Here is a 19,706-nt window from a genome sequence, read left to right as displayed (position 1 = left end):
GGTGATGCAGTATTACACTGTAGTAGAAGGGTGCTTGACAAGCACCTCTCTGCTCCCATCACGTCCCCATCTCTCCACAACCAGACATCCATCAGCATTAGCCTCCAAAATGATACACTTAGACTCAACAAATCACTCCTTAATACCGAACATGATTGTATTGAAGTTCATTAGCTGGGCTGAATTGGATGTCATTGTTAACTGTAATGAATTGTATCCATTTGCACCAAATGTATTGCTCACTATATAATGGTCACTCTGGAAACCAATGTATTTCCTCTTTCCTTTAGTTTAAATTTGCACAAGTAGTGGCCATTTGTTCAGACTGCTCCTTTGTTCGGGATAGATAATGGCAGCATGAGGGAAATCAAATAAACATAAAATCGTTAATTGTCTTTATATTCAAATTCTTTGTCCTAAGGAAAGTCACAGCAGTGTTGCTGTGTGTGTGTATATTAAGATATGCTGTAGTACATAGATTTACAGCATCCTGGGGGCCTTCACTGAGCTCGTGGACTTAAATGCCATCCTGACCTTAATGCTCTTCCATCTCTGTATCTATATACATATTCAAACATTCATAACATAGAAATAATACAAATCCGTATGTTATTCGTCCTTGAGAAATTCTTGTATGATGATTTCAAGTTCTTTCACTATAAACAGTTCAATAATATTAATATACAGTATGCAAATACAAATATACAGTATGTTTTATATATATATACATACAGTGCCCTCCACAATTATTGGCACCCCCTGTTTAAGATGGGGTCATGGACTTCTAAAAATTCTCATTTTTTTTAAGCAACATAGAACCGAAATGCAAAAAAAGAGAAAAAATCCCAATTTTTTTTTAAGTACATTACTTTGGTGGTAAAAAAAAACACACATTTAGAAAAAAAAAACTTGAAATCATGTGTCCCACAATTATTGGCACCCCTAACAATTCCGCTGAAAAATTTAATTGATTTTTTTTTTTTAAATATATTTTTCTGTAGTTGCTAAAGTTGGTCAGGGTATCTAGGAACTTTTAAATAGTAATTCATGACTTCCTGTTTCCCTGGGGTATAAATATGACGTGACAGAGTCCTAATTCTCTTACCCATTTGTCAACATGGCGAAGACAAGAGAACACACAATTCAAGTAAGGCAGATGTGTGTCGACCTTCATAAGTCAGGCAATGGCTACAAGAAAATAGCCACTCGCCTTAACTTGCCCGTATCTACAGTCAGAGGAATCATTAAGAAGTTTAAAACAACTGGAACAGTGACAAACAAGGCTGGAAGAGGTCCCAAGTTTATCTTGCCACAACGCACAGTGAGGAGGATGGTAAGAGAAGTAAAAAAAAATGTCCTAAGCTCACTGTCACAGAATTGCATCAAAGAGTGGCATCTTGGGGTCACGAAGTCTCCAAAACAACCATCAGACGCTCTCTACATGCCAACAAGCTGTTTGGGAGGCATGCAAGGAAAAAGCCTTTTCTCACTAACACTCACAAACGTAAACGTCTGGAGTTTGCTAAGCGGCACTGGGACTTCAACTGGGATTGTGTGCTTTGGGCAGATGAGACTAAGATTGAGCTTTTTGGCAGCAAACACTCTAAGTGGGTCTGGCGTAAAACAAAAGATGAGTATGCCGAAAAGCACCTCATGCCCACCGTGAAGTATGGTGGAGGATCTGTGATGCTTTGGGGCTGTTTCTCTTCCAAAGGCCCTGGGAACCTTGTTAGGGTGCATGGCATTATGAATGCTTTGAACTACCAGGACATTTTAAATAAAAACCTGATGGCCTCTGCCAGAAAGCTAAAGATGGGTCGTCACTGGGTCTTTCAGCAGGATAATGATCCTAAACATGTGGCAAAATCTACACAAAAATGGTTCAGCAGTCACAAACTCAAGGTCCTCCCATGGCCATCTCAGTCCCCAGACCTCAACCCAATCGAAAACCTGTGGGGTGAGCTAAAGAGGAGAGTGCATGAGAGAGGACCCAGGACTCTGGATGATCTAGAAAGATTGTGCAAAGAAGAATGGTCAAAGATCCCTCTCTCTGTGTGCTCCAATCTTGTGAAATGTTATAGAAGGAGATTAAGTGCTGTCTTGTTGGCAAAAGGGGGTTGTACAAAGTATTAACATCAGGGGTGCCAATAATTGTGGGACACATGATTTCAAGTTTGTTTTTCTAAATGTGTGATTTTTCTTTTTTTTACCACCAAAGTAATGTACTTAAACAAAAGGTTGGATTTTTCTCTTTTTTTGCATTTGGGTTCTATGTTGTTTAAAAAAAAAAGGAGAATTTTTAGAAGTCCATGACCCCATCTTAAACAGGGGTGCCAATAATTGTGGAGGACACTGTGTGTATATATATACACTACCGGTCAAAAGTTTGGGGTCACTTAGAAATTTCCATTCCACTCCATTCCAGACACAATACCTGCTGAGATCAGTTGTATTGTTTTTTTTAACCAGGGCAGCAGTTTTCAGATTACATTATTTGCTTACATAATTGCAAAAGGGTTCTCAACTGTTGTAGAAAGAAGTGGCTGAAGAAACACTTGAAATTCATGCTTTTTGGTCTAAACGTCATACCCAAATTAAAAGTGGTACAGCTCCCATATACTTTGACACTCAGGGGTGTGCCTGATATCATTGGAAAGGTGATTGATGTGGGTTTGTTTGTGTATTTGAGAAGTGTTGTATTTTGTAGTTTTTTGGCTTTTTATTTGCACTTTTCAAATAGAAAAAAAAAACGCACAGACATATTTGTAGAAAAGAATTCATATAAAATCCATTTTTGAGTCTTTTAGCTTCTGAATTTTTTTCTGTAGTAAGCTGAGGCGTGGCTAATGCTGTGTTGTCTGTCACCTGTCAGATGTGTTTACAGCAGTGTATTTTAATAATTTTACAGATTTATAACTTGGACAGAAATAAAAATCTCCATTCTAGCCTCTGTAACTCTGTGTCAGTAAGGCCTAGAATCACCCTGACACAACTTGAGTGTTTCCTTTCCAATGATATCAGGCACACCCCTAAGTGTCAAAGTATATGGGAGCTGTACCACTTTTAATTTGGGTATGACGTTTAGACCAAAAAGCATGGAATTTCAAGCATTTCTTCAGCCACTTCTGTCTACAACAGTCGAGAACCATTTTGCAATTATGTAAGCACATAATGTAATCTGAAAACTGCTGCCCTGATTAAAAAAAACAATGCAACTGATGTCTGCTGGTATTCTGTCTGGAATGGAAATTTCTAAGTGACCCCAAACTTTTGACCGGTTGTGTGTGTGTGTGTGTGTGTGTGTGTGTGTGTATATATATATATATATATATATATATATATATATATATAATTTCTTTTTTCTTTTTATTTTTTTTTAAAGAACACACTAGACCCTGTCTAAATTATTATAGTCTTTGAGAAATGCAGGTTTCTGAATATCTTCTCATATGAACTGAACTTAGATGACTGTTTTATTTTTTAAAGCTGTTCTTTGTAATCCAGTGTAGGAAAGAGAGCAATACGTCACAATCATACAGACAAACAGTCAATTATTTTTTGGACCCAGGATACATATAATGAAAATAACAAAAGCTAGCGTATAAAACAGAAAGTAATGAGTAGGGTTACTAATAACCCAAAAAAAAGTGTAGTGTCTGCAAAGCACAAAAGTATCATTGGGAAGAAAGGTTAACAGATGAATCCACCACTGCACATGGAGATGGCTGCATGAAGGGTTAAACACTTAAACTGGAAAGATTTCAGTTGTGGAGATGTTTCACCTTTGAGTTTGATTCCTTCTGGCTTGAAGTTGTGTAAAAAAGAATTCATCGTCATTCAGCAGAATAAAGACCGCCCCCAAAAAACATAAAATGTAAGAGAGGCGTGTTTGAATTCTTTTTTTTTTATTATTAGTACTTTATTGAGTTTTTGAACACCACTGTACCATCACATTGTAGTCAACATTGCAATTGACATCTTAACATATATCCCATAGTGATGATAGGCCTGTTTGAATTCTTAATAAAACAAATATTTTTTATAACTGACTTAAATGGCTTTTCTGCCAGTCACTACAACTCCTTCCTTGTTGACTGTTTCTAAAATGCATTGAAATATTGCTGGAATATTGTGGATTCTGAAATAAAACAAAATGATTAGGCCTTTTGATTAAAGATGGTGAGAAGTAATTACTGTATACAGGAAGAGTGTAGAACATTGCAAATAGTTTTCACCACAAGAGGGCACAGGAGGTCCATGATGTTGTTGCTGTTGGCGTTTTAAAACGTTATCATATCAAGTGCTTCCCATGTGCCGGGTTTTGCTTTAGTTTAAAAACTATATAATGAAAAAGATTAGTTGCGATGTATTCAGTAAATGAAAATGTGTTCATCTGAAAAAAGCAGCTTTTCTCAAAAGAATGCATCAAATAGCTACAACACACGGACATTTTTATAGTGTGTGAATGCCTAATAAACCCATATTAACATAACCTTTGTTTTACTCTACCACATATTAAATATGCCGCACCCATAATTAACAGTATTCTAATAGTAATTGCTATTACTCGTGTGCTCCTTTGACAGTCCACTAGTGAAATGTGGTTATGCCAATTGGTTGGACCCACTTAGCATTTTAATGGCATCAATAGTGTTTTAATCCATGTGTCAAGGCTATTTCCATTTTCTTCAATGCTTATTTCCTCCACAGGAAATGTGACATTTTTATTAGTAACGGTGGGATATTATTTAATTAGCAAATTTACATTTCAGCTCTCTGATTTAGTCCTTAATGCACATGAACGTGAAAAGCACATATATATGAGTTTATTTATGCATGGAATGTCATAGTGTCTGGTTTTGTGACCAGCCTTGAGGCTCCATTGCAATAGTGCTGGGAGGCGAGACAGTAATGGGGTTTGTATTGCCGATGTGATCACTGCGCTCGGTCCACAACATTAGTCTTCCTCTCTCTGCTTTCTTTTGTAAATTAAAAACCAGTACCGACCTGAATGGTGTTTTTTAATTGTGATAATGGAAATGAATGATCGCAGGTTCTTCTCCCCCTATTTCTACTTCTCTCCCTCTCCTCCCCTTCTCTCTAAAGGTTTTCTTTTACGTATAGACCTGTGGTTGTACACCTGTACCTCTGCATTGATTCCTAAGCGGCTTTGACCCAGGCCTGAGCCTCCTATCCATCCCCATTACACACTCCTGCTCTGGCTCTAATTCCCCTCCTATCAACTAACTCTCAGGTTATTTACCGGGGTCCATGGGACAGTTATCCTTAAAGGGCCATTGTCTTGAGATCTCTGGCACCTGCTGGTTTCAGAGACAAAATACTTTCTTAATATAAAATGAATGCACAACATTCATAAAAAAAGAAAAGAAAATAATCTAAATGTTTCACTGTTTATTTTTTCACACATTTTTTTCTTTCTGTTGAGGCATGGCTATGTTTGTATTTTGCTCCTCTTGCACTTGCAGTCATCTTTGCCCTGTGACTCTTTTGGGACCTATGTGTCACTACATATGTGTCCCCCTACCTGGGGGAGCAGCGTAAGTCTCTTTGGCTCTTACAGCAGGTGCCATGTTGTCAGCGTAACGTATGTTGAGGAGGTCAGAAATAACATATTGACCCTCTGTCTCACTTAAATAAAACATTCATGTAGACACAACTATCTTCCGTGTCCGATTTTAATCGCAGTACAGTATGTCTGATGCATGACGGAAAATCCACGTTTTATTTTGGGGGTAATTTCCATTTTAATAATAATTGTTTTTCTCTTTCTAGAACTTACTTCTTTTTTTTTAAAGTGTACATGTTATCACAACTTATCCTACATTTGCAGAGTTTTATTCTTTTGTATTCTTTTTTTATGTCGACATCTTTGGCATTTTATCTAAACTTTTTAGCCTTTTTGTACAGTGGATTGTTGTGGAGCAATACCTGCAGTTGCAAAGCTACTCAATTTAAATTCCACATGGTATTGTTTTGGTTCAGGGTCAATGCTGGAATAAGAAGCAGAAAATACTCAGGCGGTCCAGACAGGGAATAGCAAGGATTTGGAAAGGAGCGCTTCTTAATGTTTCAGTATGTCTATGCATTGTCTCTGCAGTGTTTTAGGACATTGAATGTTATTCTTATTCATGAAAGACTAACATTGTTCTATGTTTGTGTTGATCCCAGTGTTGTGTTGGGAGGATTAAGTGTCAGGCCGGTGCTCTTCTCTCTCTGGATGGAGAGATCCCTAAGCATATTCAGTGAGTCGCAGAGCCGGGGGAGCCTCTGTGTGCAGATTAAACCCATAGCCTAGCTTTGTGGCTGATCATTAGATTGAGGCAGATTTGTTAAGCATAACTGCCATTAAATTGGCTGCAAAGCTCTGGTATTTACTGCGCTGCTGTTTATGAATAAGGACCCCTTTAAAGACCCGCGCAGCGATGCGTTAAACCCGAGCCTCGGTAAGGAGGAAATTGCATTATTCATAGTGGGAGGAATTAGATGGATAAAAAGATGTTCCTGGTGAGGGTGGCATGCGGTGTCTGTGTCTCAGTGTCTGTGTGTGTGTGTGTGTGTGTCTCTGAGCATCTCTGAGTGGCTGTGTGTGGTTTAGATGACATCCAGAGTGCTTCTGTGTTTATATACAGGAGTCTGATAGTATTTTGTGTGCGTGTCCGCTGGGGGAGCGGCCGGCCTGTGTCCTGCTCTGTCTCCTCTGTGTCAGCTGGTGAACTGAGCCACTGAGGAAATCGAAGGAGAGGTTTATTTTTCTTTCAACGGGCATTTCATGTCCTCTCTGATAAATGTGTTTATTGGCTACGTAATGAGAACCAGTTACGGTTGGTTAGTCAAATTACTTAACTTTATTAACCTTGGATGAAATTTGCTATGCAGACCCAAACTGGTGTAACATGCAAAGAGTATTATGCTGGAGGCCAGAAGGGTTCAATAATGATTACAGCTCTAATATAATAGAACTGAAGTGGTTAGAGAGAGAGGATGGAATACATATATGTGCTTAAAGGCTGTAGGTAAAATAAAAGGAAAGGGTGCTGGGTTATTGTGTGTAGTCAAGTAGTTTATAGACCTATCGAGTTTACAGTCTGCAGATGATGAGGGGATGAAAGTTACATGATGGGGGGTTGGGGGAGTGATGAAAATAGCCCCAATGCTCAAGAGATATGTGTGCATGAGCAAACTTCTGGGGTCTGTGTTTATCCTTGCATGTGTGTGTCTATCAAGTTTGTGTGTGTGTGTGTGAGAAGTAGTCAGGTAAGACTGGCTGCAGGAGGGGCAGGGGTGACCAGTGCGACGTGAGGCCATGATGATTGGGTAGGGAGTTGGAGGTTGACACAGAGGGTCACAGGGAGAGAAGGGGGTGGATGGGTACAAGATAGGGCTGCATGGATGGTGTGACAGCAATGGGGGGTGTAGGAAGGAGGCAGAAAGGGACAGGGAGGGGTAATAGAACCACTCCAGTGCTCTCGCCTGGAACAGCTCAACCTTGGTCTGTAATTACTAACCATACATCCCACTTTTGGGGTGACATCTCCCTCCTCTTGGACTAATGGTGGGGAATTAGAGGGGATCTTAAAAGTCAGAAAGACTGGGGGGGGCGTTGTGCGATTCCTCACTTCTTGGGACAAGAAATACACAGCAGCAGCTGAAACAGGTGCACTCAGCACTGAGACAGTCAGGAGTAGCCTGTCTCTGACTGTTTACTCATTAACTACTTTCTACATAAATTACACTCACTAGTTTACCCTATAGTGAGCTGCTGATTGGTATTTTGGACATGTATGAATCATCATCATTTTGAGTCATCACTGACATATATATTGTTAGCTCAAAGTAGTGACAATACAAAGCCAATTATTTATCTATGTAGCTTAATAAATTCACAAATACACTCAGTGGCATGAATAACACAAAAAGTCTTGGATTACAGAATCACATGCTAAATAGTCTTTTATCAATAGTGTATAAGCATCACATTACTTTTTCGTATTAACAATGTATGACAACTTTATCCCGTCACTTCCTGATTTTTATCTCTTTATGGCATTGACCTCTTGATGCATGAGGCAGAGCTTGAAACGTGTTGCAATGTTACTCTAGTCTGCTGATCCAAGTCTTTTTTGTGTTCTTAATGCCATTGTATGCCTCAATTTGTGCAGATAGTTACCATAATACATGTTCTCACTTTTCTGCATTTGACAGTTGTCCAATTTATTTCCTTGTATTATCACTGCCCCATTTGGGAGACCTTTTTTATAGTTCATTTTGGATTCCAGGGTCTAGCAGAAGCTACAGTGTACATGCCATGGACACTACTTTCTTTTTTCCAGGCTAGAAATGTTTGAGTGCACTACATAGTTCACACATTTCACACTCAGAATTATGGCACTTAAATTTAAGATTGCTGACAGTAAATATAGTGCACAAAATATTGAATAGGAAGAGATTTCGGACACTGTCATAGAGTTAGGATGGGATGAGATGTGATCTTGGGGTAGAATTTAGGAAGTGACAGTGCGGTGGCATCATTGGACCAGATGGAGGGTGACCGCTCCTTGCACGTGATCCACATTGCCCTCAATAAATCTACAAATTCATATACTCTCCCCCAAACGAACCGACACATTTTGATGCAAAAATCAGGTTGACTGCACCAAATTAAACTAGTCAGAGATACAGACATAATCAGTGTAATTACCAGTCACATATTTATCATATTATTATTTGCTTCAGAAATCTTACACACAACATCTTTTTATGTTGTGCATTACAGATACAAATGCCATATGATTTATTGGGGTGTGGTTATATGTAGTCTGTTTATGAGCAGCGTTGCTCTTGTGTTGTGTGTGTGTTTTTTTTTTAAGAGCACAATTTGAGTTCTGTCGAAAGGGGATTGAGGGAACCATGTCTGTTTACCCACAGGTCTTGTAATGATCTGAATTCACTCCTGTTTGCCCAGTTGTACTACGGAGCTTATTTTAGTTAAATGCCTCTTTGGATGCAGATCAAGAGAGAGAAGGAGCAGGCAGCTCCGTTTGCCAAATAAACACGGTTACTGACGAGGCTGGTAATGATCTCATTACATTGAGCCAATACACCTGTGTACGAGGGGGATCCAGAGAGGGGCGGCGGGCCAGGGAGGACAAACAAAGCGTGAAATCACTAAATCACACTCATTATTGGGGGATATCAGTAGGGCCAGGATCCTAATGTACCATGAAGAGCATTCACTGCTTAATGGACATTTTACACAATTTTGTATGCATTTTATACATTACACTAAAACAAATTTTCAACAATAGCTTTGTATTACTTTACTTACTGTATTTTTGTTGCGTTGTGAATCTTCAGATTGAACAAGAACACAATCAAAGGATCTGTTTTAACCGGGCTGAATTGTGTTTTCTTCATCTCCCAGCTTTAACAAAAAAAAAAAGGTTCCGACCACGCACAGGCTCTTTTTTTCTTATACATCTGTTTATACCATGTTGTTGTCCGATTAGATAAAGAACCTGCAAGATCATTACAGCCCATCATATTAGTCAGGCTTCCTGTGTGTTGTAAAACAGCTTATGGCGTCTTGTCGATCCACCAGAGCAAAAGAACCCCCTGCCTGACCTCTCGTCATGTTCCACCATCAGTGTACAATGCTGAAACAGACTCTCGTTGTTGTACACCTGACCAGGAACTCATTTCAGTGCGGCCCTCTCTACCGGCAACATGGGTGAGAGGGCGTGGAGTCTCTGTTACAGCAACGCCACTCTCGTTATTTCACAATTAATGTCAAGCCCTTGTTATTTGTCATTAGAAATACATGGCTTCGCTGCTGCTGCTGTTGTTGTTGCTGCCATATTCTAATTTGTTCTCCATTATGGAAAACACTGGTGTCGATTAATTTCACTTTCATGGTTTGTACACACAACAAGTGAGTGTGAGGTGTTGTTGTTTACCAGCAGCCAGTACTCATGTCCAATTTATAAAGGTGGAAAAAAAAGCTTTTTAAGTGATGGCATGTTTGGAGTCTTTTTTTTTTTTTTTTTTTTTTTTATAATCGTTTGCAAATTTAGCTGCTGCTTTTGGATTGTATCTGTTACATTTTGAATATCTTATGACAAGACACATCATTAGCGTTTCAGCGTTTATAACCACTATTTTTATTATTAGTGTTTTGATTAAAATCTATCGAAAATGCAGACATTTTGAATGACATTGAGAAGATTTTATGACGTTTGTTCCCTATAGCCGGCTGCTCCACCTGCATATGCAAAGCGCATATTTACTCCAGGAGTTGCACCGCTTTTTTTTTTTTTTTTTTTCATTATGTCATGTTGTTTTTATTTTCGTTTCCATTTCCTGTGAGTGAAATGATCTCCGCTCACAGCCACAGTCCCCTCCATTACACCTAATAAGGTGTCATATAATTTAATTCCATGCTTCACTTGTCAGAGAGGGCTTCCAATCCGACTCCAATTTTGAGTTTTAATAGATATTAGTCCTTAACACTCTCCTCCCAGTTTTTCTCTTAATGAAAATCAGATTAAGACATATAATCTAATTACAGTTCATATTAATCCACCCTCTGATACACTCTGCCTCTCAGACCCTCTTTGCCACAACCAGTTATTGTGCCCGTCAGTTTGTCAATCAGGACGCTCCCACGGTACTGTACTGTGTGTGTGTGTGTGTGTGTGTGTGTGTGTGTGTGTGTGTATCTGAATGTGGTTTGTATTTACTGTCGCGGTGGGACTGAGAAATTTGACGCTGCTCGCTGCTGTTGAACTTTGAAGGATAGTAAAATGTCACAGGAAATAAAAAATACAGTGAAGGAAAAAAAAGTTAATCTCATAAATTAATTCAACCTATGGGTTGAAATGACCCATTTAGACGTGTAATTTAGAAATGAACTTCTCTCCGTCTATCTTCAGTTTTTGTCAGTTTTATCGTGACTACATGATTTGGATGGAGCCATGAAGTAGTCTCGGACTGATAAATTGTGTGTGTATCCGCGGACCTCGTTTCGTGGGAGAAACGTCCTTATCAGAGGCCCTTTGATGTGCTGAAATATCACACTAAGGTTCAGTTTGAATGTCATGTCCGTTCGATTGTACATCTGAGCCGTGTTTTCGTAATTACTGCCATCATTGTATAATTCCCAACATAATTAACAACCGACCTCCCTTCCTTTAACCCAGCATGAGCAGCGACACCTTCTTGAGAGCCGGAGGTCAGAACCAAAACTTTATCTCAGAATAGAGGAAGAAGTCTTGAACCACAATAATTCAATCAGTTTCATCACTTCAGAGAGAAATGATTAACTCTCTCTGCTAGACCACTGGGTTACTCAATGAAAGAAATTATATGGAAAATTGATAGGGATTTTAACTTGCACCCCCAACCCCACCACCACCCACAACACCCCATTAGATCCAACCCCTGAGAATCAAAGTTATCTTCAATAAAAACTAATCTTTGAAGCATTGCTTGCTTTCAATCTTTTTTTTCTTCTTTTTTTTCCCCCCCTCTTCATGTCTGTCTGTCTGTCTGTCTGTCTGTCTGTCTGTCTCTCCGTCTCCCTGATCATGTCTCAGGCTTTGAGACAGCCAGGTCTTTTGCTCTTCACGGTGCCCACGTGATCCTGGCATGTCGAAACCTGTCCCGGGCCATCAAGGCAGTTAGCCTCATTCAGCAGGAGTGGGTAAGTGGCAGTCGAACCTTCAAGAACCCCTCAAATTGTGCTTGAAACTCTTTAAAGGTCCAATGTGTAGGAATTTGTCCCATCTAGCGTTGAGATCGTATATCGCAATCAACTCTTGTTGTCGCACCACACAGTTCAAAGTACGTTTTACAGCTACGGTAGCCTTCACGCTAAAAAAAAGCCGGTCTCTTGCTCTTTTCAATATCCTTTTTCTTTTTATGGGCGAAGAAGACTCCTGTTCCTGAAATTTGGATTTTGAATACGTGTCGTCCTCCATGTTTCCTTCTTCAAACTTGCCGGGGCCGGGAAGCAACGATACCCATTAACAGCATTAGCAGCAGCACCTGTGAGTTTATCATGTGACAGCAAAAAGGGAAAGGCGGAGCAGTATGTCCTGTATGTCCCTTACCGGCTAACGTATTTCAAGATGGCGCATGAATATGGAGCATCTACCCAAGGGAGTAAGCTTCGCTTCAGAACTCGAACCTCCGATGGCGCCATTTTGTTGCTACAAAGGTATCACCTCCTGTTAGCATTCCACTGACCGCCATTTTTTTTTTTACGTCACTTGCCTGCGAATAACTTTACATCTGAAGCGTTTAAAGACTCTATTTATCCATTGTTTAATTCTAAAGAAACACGACAATGTATAAAAGGCTCCATTACCTGGCTCCGTAGCAGACGTTTTTGTAAAAATGTTATCTCCTTACATATACCTACACTCTCCGTCTCTGTAAGAGTGGAAATGATTGAGATTTCTCTTGGCACAGCTACCAGAAGACTTAAAACTTTCAGACACGTTGCTCACGTCACATTTACGTTGTCTCTGTCAGTTGGAGGCTGCGCAGTAAAGCAAGAGATCACCGGAAAAGTGCTTCTAATAGCCTTCACTGGTCTCCGTCCAGAGCAACGGGGTCTATTGGTCCATTATATATATGTCAATGCGTCTACCCCAGTTCATGCAAATGTAAAATTTCAAACCAAAAGGAATACTTGGAATTGATGGTGGTGGTAAATATTCATGAGAAAGGACACGTTTGTGAACAGGCAACACAAATTTAGACAATGAACAATTAAACACGTTATATACTGGACCTTTTTAAAGTATAAGCCTGTCGATATTAACAATTTCCATGAAAAAAAAAACCCAACGTAAAACAATGAATTGATCCTGCTTACAAATATTGTATGTTTACCCAAAGCCTGCTATACAGTAGATCATTTTTCTGTAATCAAGTATAATCTGAATATAAAATACCTATTTTATGTCTGTCTGTCCTGGATAAATGATCCCTAAAGTTACTCCCTTTCTTCCCTCTGTTAAGGTGTTTCATTTTATTTTTAGACCCTCAGTTCAGTTTTTAGCCATAACCCAATCAAGAATCTAAATATAGAAGGTGTTTTATGTTGTTCAAATAGCAAAGCTCTCTGAAACACATTTGTGATTTGTGGCTATATAAATACAAATTCACTTGACTTTTTTCAATGTGATGTGTTGTGATTGATGTTACGTTAATTCATGCGTCAGTGACATGAAATAAATTATCTAAATGTCTATATGATCCACATATTCAGCTCTCCCTTGAGAAAACCTTTTCTAAATGAGAGTCAAAGTGTTCATGTTTAGGTTCCCACAAACATCCTGCACACTTCCCAGGAACGGTAAAAAAAACTTCTTTATGAGAGGAGAGAGAGAGAGAGAGAGAGAGTGTTGAAGTGAGAGAGGAAGAGAGAAAGTGAGAGAGGGCATCTGATAATTACCTGAGATTATTGCTCTAATATCGCTGCGCTTGTGACGCGTCCCCAGATTTACGAGTGTGGGAAAATAAACAAGTGAAATGTGGGTGCTGGAGCAGAAAGAATAAGCCATTAGCACTGGGTTGATTACAGAGAGCAGGAGTTTAAGAAGAAGGAGAGTGAGTGCTCAGCGTAGATATGGAGAAAAGAGAGAGAGAGAGAGAGAGAGAGAGAGAGAGAGGGGGGCTGAAAGGGAGGAAAACAGGGAGAGTGAGAGAGGGAGACAAACGCCTTTGAGCTAGAGTAGATCTGCAGTGTTTAAACTCACCCAAGTCTCTAATTGAAGTATGCCCCTGGGGCTGTCAGTGGTGCTCCACAGTGCGAAATCCAGTGTACAGATCTATTAATGTAGCGGCTTTGTCTAAATGAGTGAGGAAAAGCGCCGATCCAAGTGCCAGATCTTGTAGTCAAATTGATTTCCAAGCTTCACACCTGCCACAGAATTATCCAAGATGTTGTTAAATGTTTGTGAATGAACAAATGGAAGCTGCTTGGGATTGCTTCAAAAGATTAAATGATTGGTGACCTCTGTAGTGTAAATGATAATCTTCCCTATTTGTGTTAGACGTGCAGACTGTCAGCAAATGAAATGATTGAGTTAATGCAGTTCTGTGTAGTTCAAATTGAGCCAGAGTAGTAAATTAGCATGCCCTAAGCTCACTCCATATTTCCTTCTCAAGGAATCACCCTGTTATAGGCTAATGAATAAAAGTCACAATATCAGAATAAATCTTTGCCGCAAATTCTCCCCTCTGGCGACATTATTAATAGATTCAGGAGAAGAATAGAGAGGAGGATTAATCTTTAAGATGATGGATGGACTCTGCTCGCCTTCCCATGCTCCTGTGTTAAGGTCATTTTGATAAGAGGGTATATTTTGGGGTCCTCTGTGCAAAAGGTCATCATATCTACTTCCAGGTACCTCTCAGAGTTCCGCTCTGGCTGCCAGGAGTGGAACTGCTGTCCCGATTGCACAGGACCTCTGACCTCTAACTACCTGCTTACTATTACTCAGAACTCTCTCTTTCTCTAACTCCCTGGCTGTGTGGGCAAGAGTTGCTGTTCAGAGGCGAGAGTGATGGCTCATCCGCAGTGCAGGGCGGTGCCGCTCAGCGTAGCGTCGTGTACTGACAGTGGGTATAATAGTGGGGTCACCGATGGATAATGGGAAGGTCAGAACAGCCACTGGCTGTTAGGAAGTGCAGGGTCAGAGGGCTCATCCTTCTCAGCCAATCATACTGTGCTCTGCCAGGAACGGCTACAGTATAAACAGAACAATATACTATTACTGCAGATTCCTGGTACCTCTACTTAATCTTCATCTGAAATTTGACAAGTTTTATCTATATTTAACACACATTTAACTGTTCACACGTTCATGCTTGACATTATAGAGCTTGTTTGGCACTTCAGAGATTGTAATACGTGTTTTGTGTTTTTGCTGACTTTTTATCATGAAATTAGTTTCTTGCTGTGTTTATGTTATACTGTTTTCATGATGGGACTTCAGCTCCATCTCCACCGCAGGCCTAATCTGTGCAGAATGTGTTATTTTCTCTGCCTCTGTTCGAGCTGCGAGGTGAAAACCCCTCCAGCAGGCTCATTAGGGGAGTTTAGAGTGGCGGAGAGGGGATAAACATTTACCTTATGATTGTGTTTTACAATAAGCCTGATGCCGGTTGCCTTTATAGGGTTCAAAGGGGGCTGTTTTTACAGGCTGTGATGAAGCCACAGTAAAACCAGGAGGGGATTAACCAGCAGATGGGGGCTGGGAGAGATGGAGAGCAGAAGGAGATGGGAAGATAGACCGAGACAGAGAAAGTGCTGGGAGTGAAGTGTTTTGCACCAAAAAGAGACGAGGCAGATATATTTAGAGAGCCAAAATCTTTGATTCACGTACACTAACAAATTTACTTTTCTGGATTATAATGGATTTTGCATCTTATTATTGTGATACAGAGTCCCTCAGGTAACTCTACTGTGCAAATCATTCAGCTCTGCAGCTATTGTCCTCTGCCCTATGACTTAACTGCATGCTTATTTCCCACATCGCCTTACCTATCCATCTCCTATTCCGCTCACAGTACAGGCAGGTTAAGTTGCCGGTTAGCAACCAAAGTGTTGCCTGTGTGCCAGAGATTTATTTTTCCTGATTGCCTTTAAAATTCTGCTTAACTTTGACTCCACTGTCTCCCTCAGAGAGCTGTAATGGACTCCCCTGAGATACAGTGGGCCAACCAAGGCCCTTGGCCCCTGAGTAGAATGCAATACACACACATACACACTTGTGTGGCATGGTCTTATTTTGTAATTTCTTTCCTTTTTTTTTAATCCAAAATGCTTATTTCCCCCACTGCCCCTTTCTACAACACATGCTAATGAGATGCTTTGTAAGGCCGTTAATTAGCGAGCTAGTCACTGATTGCTGTGCTTGTTTTTGGTGTGTGTGTGTGTGTGTGTGTGTGTGTGTGTGTGTGTGTGTGTGTGTGTGTGTGTGTGTGTGTGTGTGTGTGTGTGTGTGTGTGTGTGTAAAGGGGGGTATTAATATGGCTGTGTGCCGCTGAGGAGAGTTCTGTCAGGGTCTGCTCTGGAACCAATTAGGCTAAAGCTCAGTGTCCACTGAGGCTGCTGGGAGAAAAAAGCCTGCTGCTTGCAATGTCAAACAGCAACATTAACACAGGCCGGAGAAGCAAAGTGAGACAGGTGGACTGAGCGCCGAAAAGCAGCGGCCACTCACACAGGCAGACAGTTCCTCTGCTAGATATGAAAATCAGACAATGAATACACTCATACTCTCTGTCACAAATCTCTACCGTCACCATCATTATCAGATTTAAATAGATAGATAAAGTACCCATGTACTGCAGATACTCTTTTTGCTGATTCTCATGCTGTAGGATAAGGTAACATCAGAATCACATTATTCCTCTCCAAGCGTCTGCTATTTCAGGTGAAATGCCTGGATATATATATATATATATATATATATATATATATATATATATATATATATATATATATATATATATATATATATATTTTTTACAAAGCAGAGGTGGAAAAGGTCTTGAAGACAGCAGAAAGAAGTCAGTCTTTTCTTGAGGATGTCAGTACATAAACTTGAGTTCCCATACCTGAGAATGTCACATGTTAATGCGTCATGGCCTACATACAGTAGTATGAGGTGGCAAAGTTCTGGATGCGTCCCATGTTTCTCATAGAAAACTACTTTCTTGCATGACTGTGTGACATGCATGCATTCAGACCACTTTCTGTGTCACTACACTCTACCTTTAACCCAAATCACACTCGTTAGCACAGGAAGAGTGGTGTGTGTGTGTTTGTGTTTGTGGATGCATGTGTGCCTGCATTTGTCCGTTTGCCCGGTGCATAACCTCCTGTGTCAGGCTGACAGGCCCTGTGCCCCGCTGGCCACCATGCCAGGCCACGCTCTTCCCGCTGAGGCCAACAGGAAGTGACACATGTGAAATGCTGACCTGGTCATATGCAGCCCCCTCCAGGGCCTCAGGATGCTGCTCTTTTAGTCACTCTTCCCTTTCCCTCCCTGTTTTTTGTCTTTCAGAAAGGCCTCAAAAGACTTTTGTCCCCGTCTATTCACCCTTCGATTGCGTACCTTTTTTTCCTTTTTTTTTTTTTTTTTTTTTTTTTCCTCCCACAATGATTAAGGAAATTGCAGCCCATTTCCCAGGTCTGCTGCCAGAAAACCCAGTAGATCATAGTTAGTCATTTTTAGGTCTCATTTCTTGCAGGATTTAAAAATTAAGCTTGTTTTCTTCATAATTCTTTTCCTGATGTGATTTCACAACTGCCTACAATTGTTAACATCATGTCATAACAAGTTTATTTTCTTTCAATTTTGACTAAAAATCTTTTTTTTCTCAAATGGTTTTATTAAAACAATATTATGGTTTAGGATCCCTCACGTGGTGCACTTTCTTTCATTAAAAAACAGAGGCAAAAGTAATTTTTTTTGTATGTGGTTTCGCTGACACACCACTGTATAAGCTCAGATATATCCAGTGGAGATTGTTGTTGGTGATGTCGACACTTAAAACGGCCCTAGAGCCCCTTTTCAGATTGTCCCCAGACTATACCAACATTACACCTGCACTTCCATCTCTTGCTGCTCTCCCAATCCTCTCCCCCAATCTCAGGTGCATCCACTGAATCATTGAGGGAGTGGCCCTTATTTCCAGGATGAGGAATTGTGCAAATCGGTCTGTTTCCTTGCATATTAGTAGCATGCGCCCACCTCTCCAAGGAGCCTTTCTCATCCCTTTTTATTTACTTATTTGTTTGTTTCCTACCTGCATTCTGTCTGTAGACGGGGAATAAAAAGGTCCCACTTCCCCAACTACAGTCTACATCTGCTTGGCACCGAAGAGAGCAGAAAGGATGGATGGAATGAGGGTGGAATTGCGATATGTAAATTTGATGAGGAAACAACTTTTTCCTCAAATTCATCCAGCTCGGATTCCTCCAACAAGCCGACCACACAAAGCTCGGGAACTACAAAAGGATTTACTGTAATGTACCATTGAGGATTTCTTTACATTACACAGGTGACGGTTCCAATGGAGCTCATGGGAATACTAAAGGAGGCTTTGTGTAGTATAGACTGTTAGTATAAACGTAAAAGAGTTGAATACCTTGAGGTTTTACAGTAGTAAGCATTTTGTGTGTGTGTGTGTGAGTGTGTGTGTGTGTGTGAGTGAGTGAGTGAGTGAGTGAGTGAGAGTGTGAGTGTGAGTGTGAGTGTGATTGTGCATCTATGTGATACGCTCCACAAGTACACTATGCGTGCACACGTAGGTGCACATGCATGCACATTGCACACACCCATCCACATGGTGTGTATTTAAATGCTTGATTATGCATTTTGCATAGCTTTGGGACATGCATCACTCTTCCCAGACTGCTAATAAAGTGACCAGGGAGATGGGGAACCTAAATGAATCCTAAAGTGCCTGGCTTGCATTCCTCACTCCCTCACTCTCCCTCACTGCTCTGCTTAGTTATTCCAGGCCGTCGTGAAAAGCTGTGTGCCGCTCAGCTCTCCTCCTCCTTATGTCTGTCTGCTATAGCCAGGTGCTCTGTCTCCTGAAGAGGTGTGGCCTGCTCCTAATTGCCTGGACCACAGTGAACTATGGGCAAATGCTCTGTGTGAAGGAGCACCATGGAGGAATAATTTTGAATAAATCGCATAGTTAGCCGGGTGGTATTTTCTGCTAAATAAGCAGTTCAGCAGCCGTCTCACATGGAGGTGTGAGCGTTAGAATGACGGGTCACTTGCCATAGGTCATGTTGGGGAGGATTTAAATGATTTAAATGATGTCACTGCCACTGAAGGGGACAGGTTGAGGAAGGATGTGTAAGGCAGCACCTCTTTGTTGTTTGAACCTGACAGACTCTCATCCTTCACTCTTTCACTCTCCCTTCTGAAGGAGGGCTCATAGCCCTGGGACGAGGGCTTCTTATGATGAGAGAGGTGAGAGGTTGCTTGGTTCTCTTTCACTCTTTCTCCCCCTCTTTCTCTCTCTGCCAGCAGAGAATGTTTTTATTGAAGTCTGAGAAGTGCTGACCACAAAGAGACAAGTCCAGCACACACTGTAATGTTTTAAATCAGGAGATGAGCCAGTTGTAATAAGCTGCAGCCAAATAGACGGAGGCTTTGTTAATGTCTGACAAACAAGCAAACCGTAATGTTGAATGCAGAAACCATTTGGCAACTGGCTATAACATTTTCGATATTACCCCGAGCTCTTTTAGCATCTTTAGCACAGATTGAAATTAGCACAGGCTCTCAGATCCCACGATAAAGTTGATAGGAGACGCAATAGGCTAATTAGATGTGAATCTGTGTTTGATGTCTGTGAGATTTAAATTGTCTGATGCTGTCTCTCGTCATCTTTTATAACACACAAAGAGTATATTCAGACACGAGTTGGGAACTTAATGTGTGTGTGTGTGTGTGTGTGCGCGCACATTTGGTGGCCTACGCGTCCATGTCTGATTGTGTTTCAAATATGCAAACAGAATAAGCAGAAGAATGTGCATGTATGTACCCTGGTGTCCCTTTGTGTTATTTGTGAAAGACAGGTATTGCCCGCTAATGAACAGACAAGTGCGTCACAATGAGTCCCACCATTCTAACACCAAGTCACATATT

At 40.6% G+C, this 19,706-nt stretch overlaps 1 protein-coding gene across 2 annotated transcripts in view; it reads left to right on the top strand.

The window, feature by feature from the left end:
* Window positions 1–19,706, top strand: part of wwox (WW domain containing oxidoreductase) — a 139,038-nt gene that overhangs the window by 7,205 nt on the left and 112,127 nt on the right. For both annotated transcript variants that reach the window (XM_028584581.1, XM_028584580.1), the window contains exon 5: window positions 11,613–11,719. In XM_028584581.1, coding sequence (XP_028440382.1) covers window positions 11,613–11,719 — 107 coding nt within the window. The remainder of the gene's footprint in view (window positions 1–11,612; window positions 11,720–19,706) is intronic.

This window comes from Perca flavescens, chromosome 8 (assembly GCF_004354835.1).
Source record: "Perca flavescens isolate YP-PL-M2 chromosome 8, PFLA_1.0, whole genome shotgun sequence".
NCBI classification, from domain to species: domain Eukaryota; kingdom Metazoa; phylum Chordata; class Actinopteri; order Perciformes; family Percidae; genus Perca; species Perca flavescens.
This window is presented reverse-complemented; position numbering and strand designations above follow the sequence as displayed.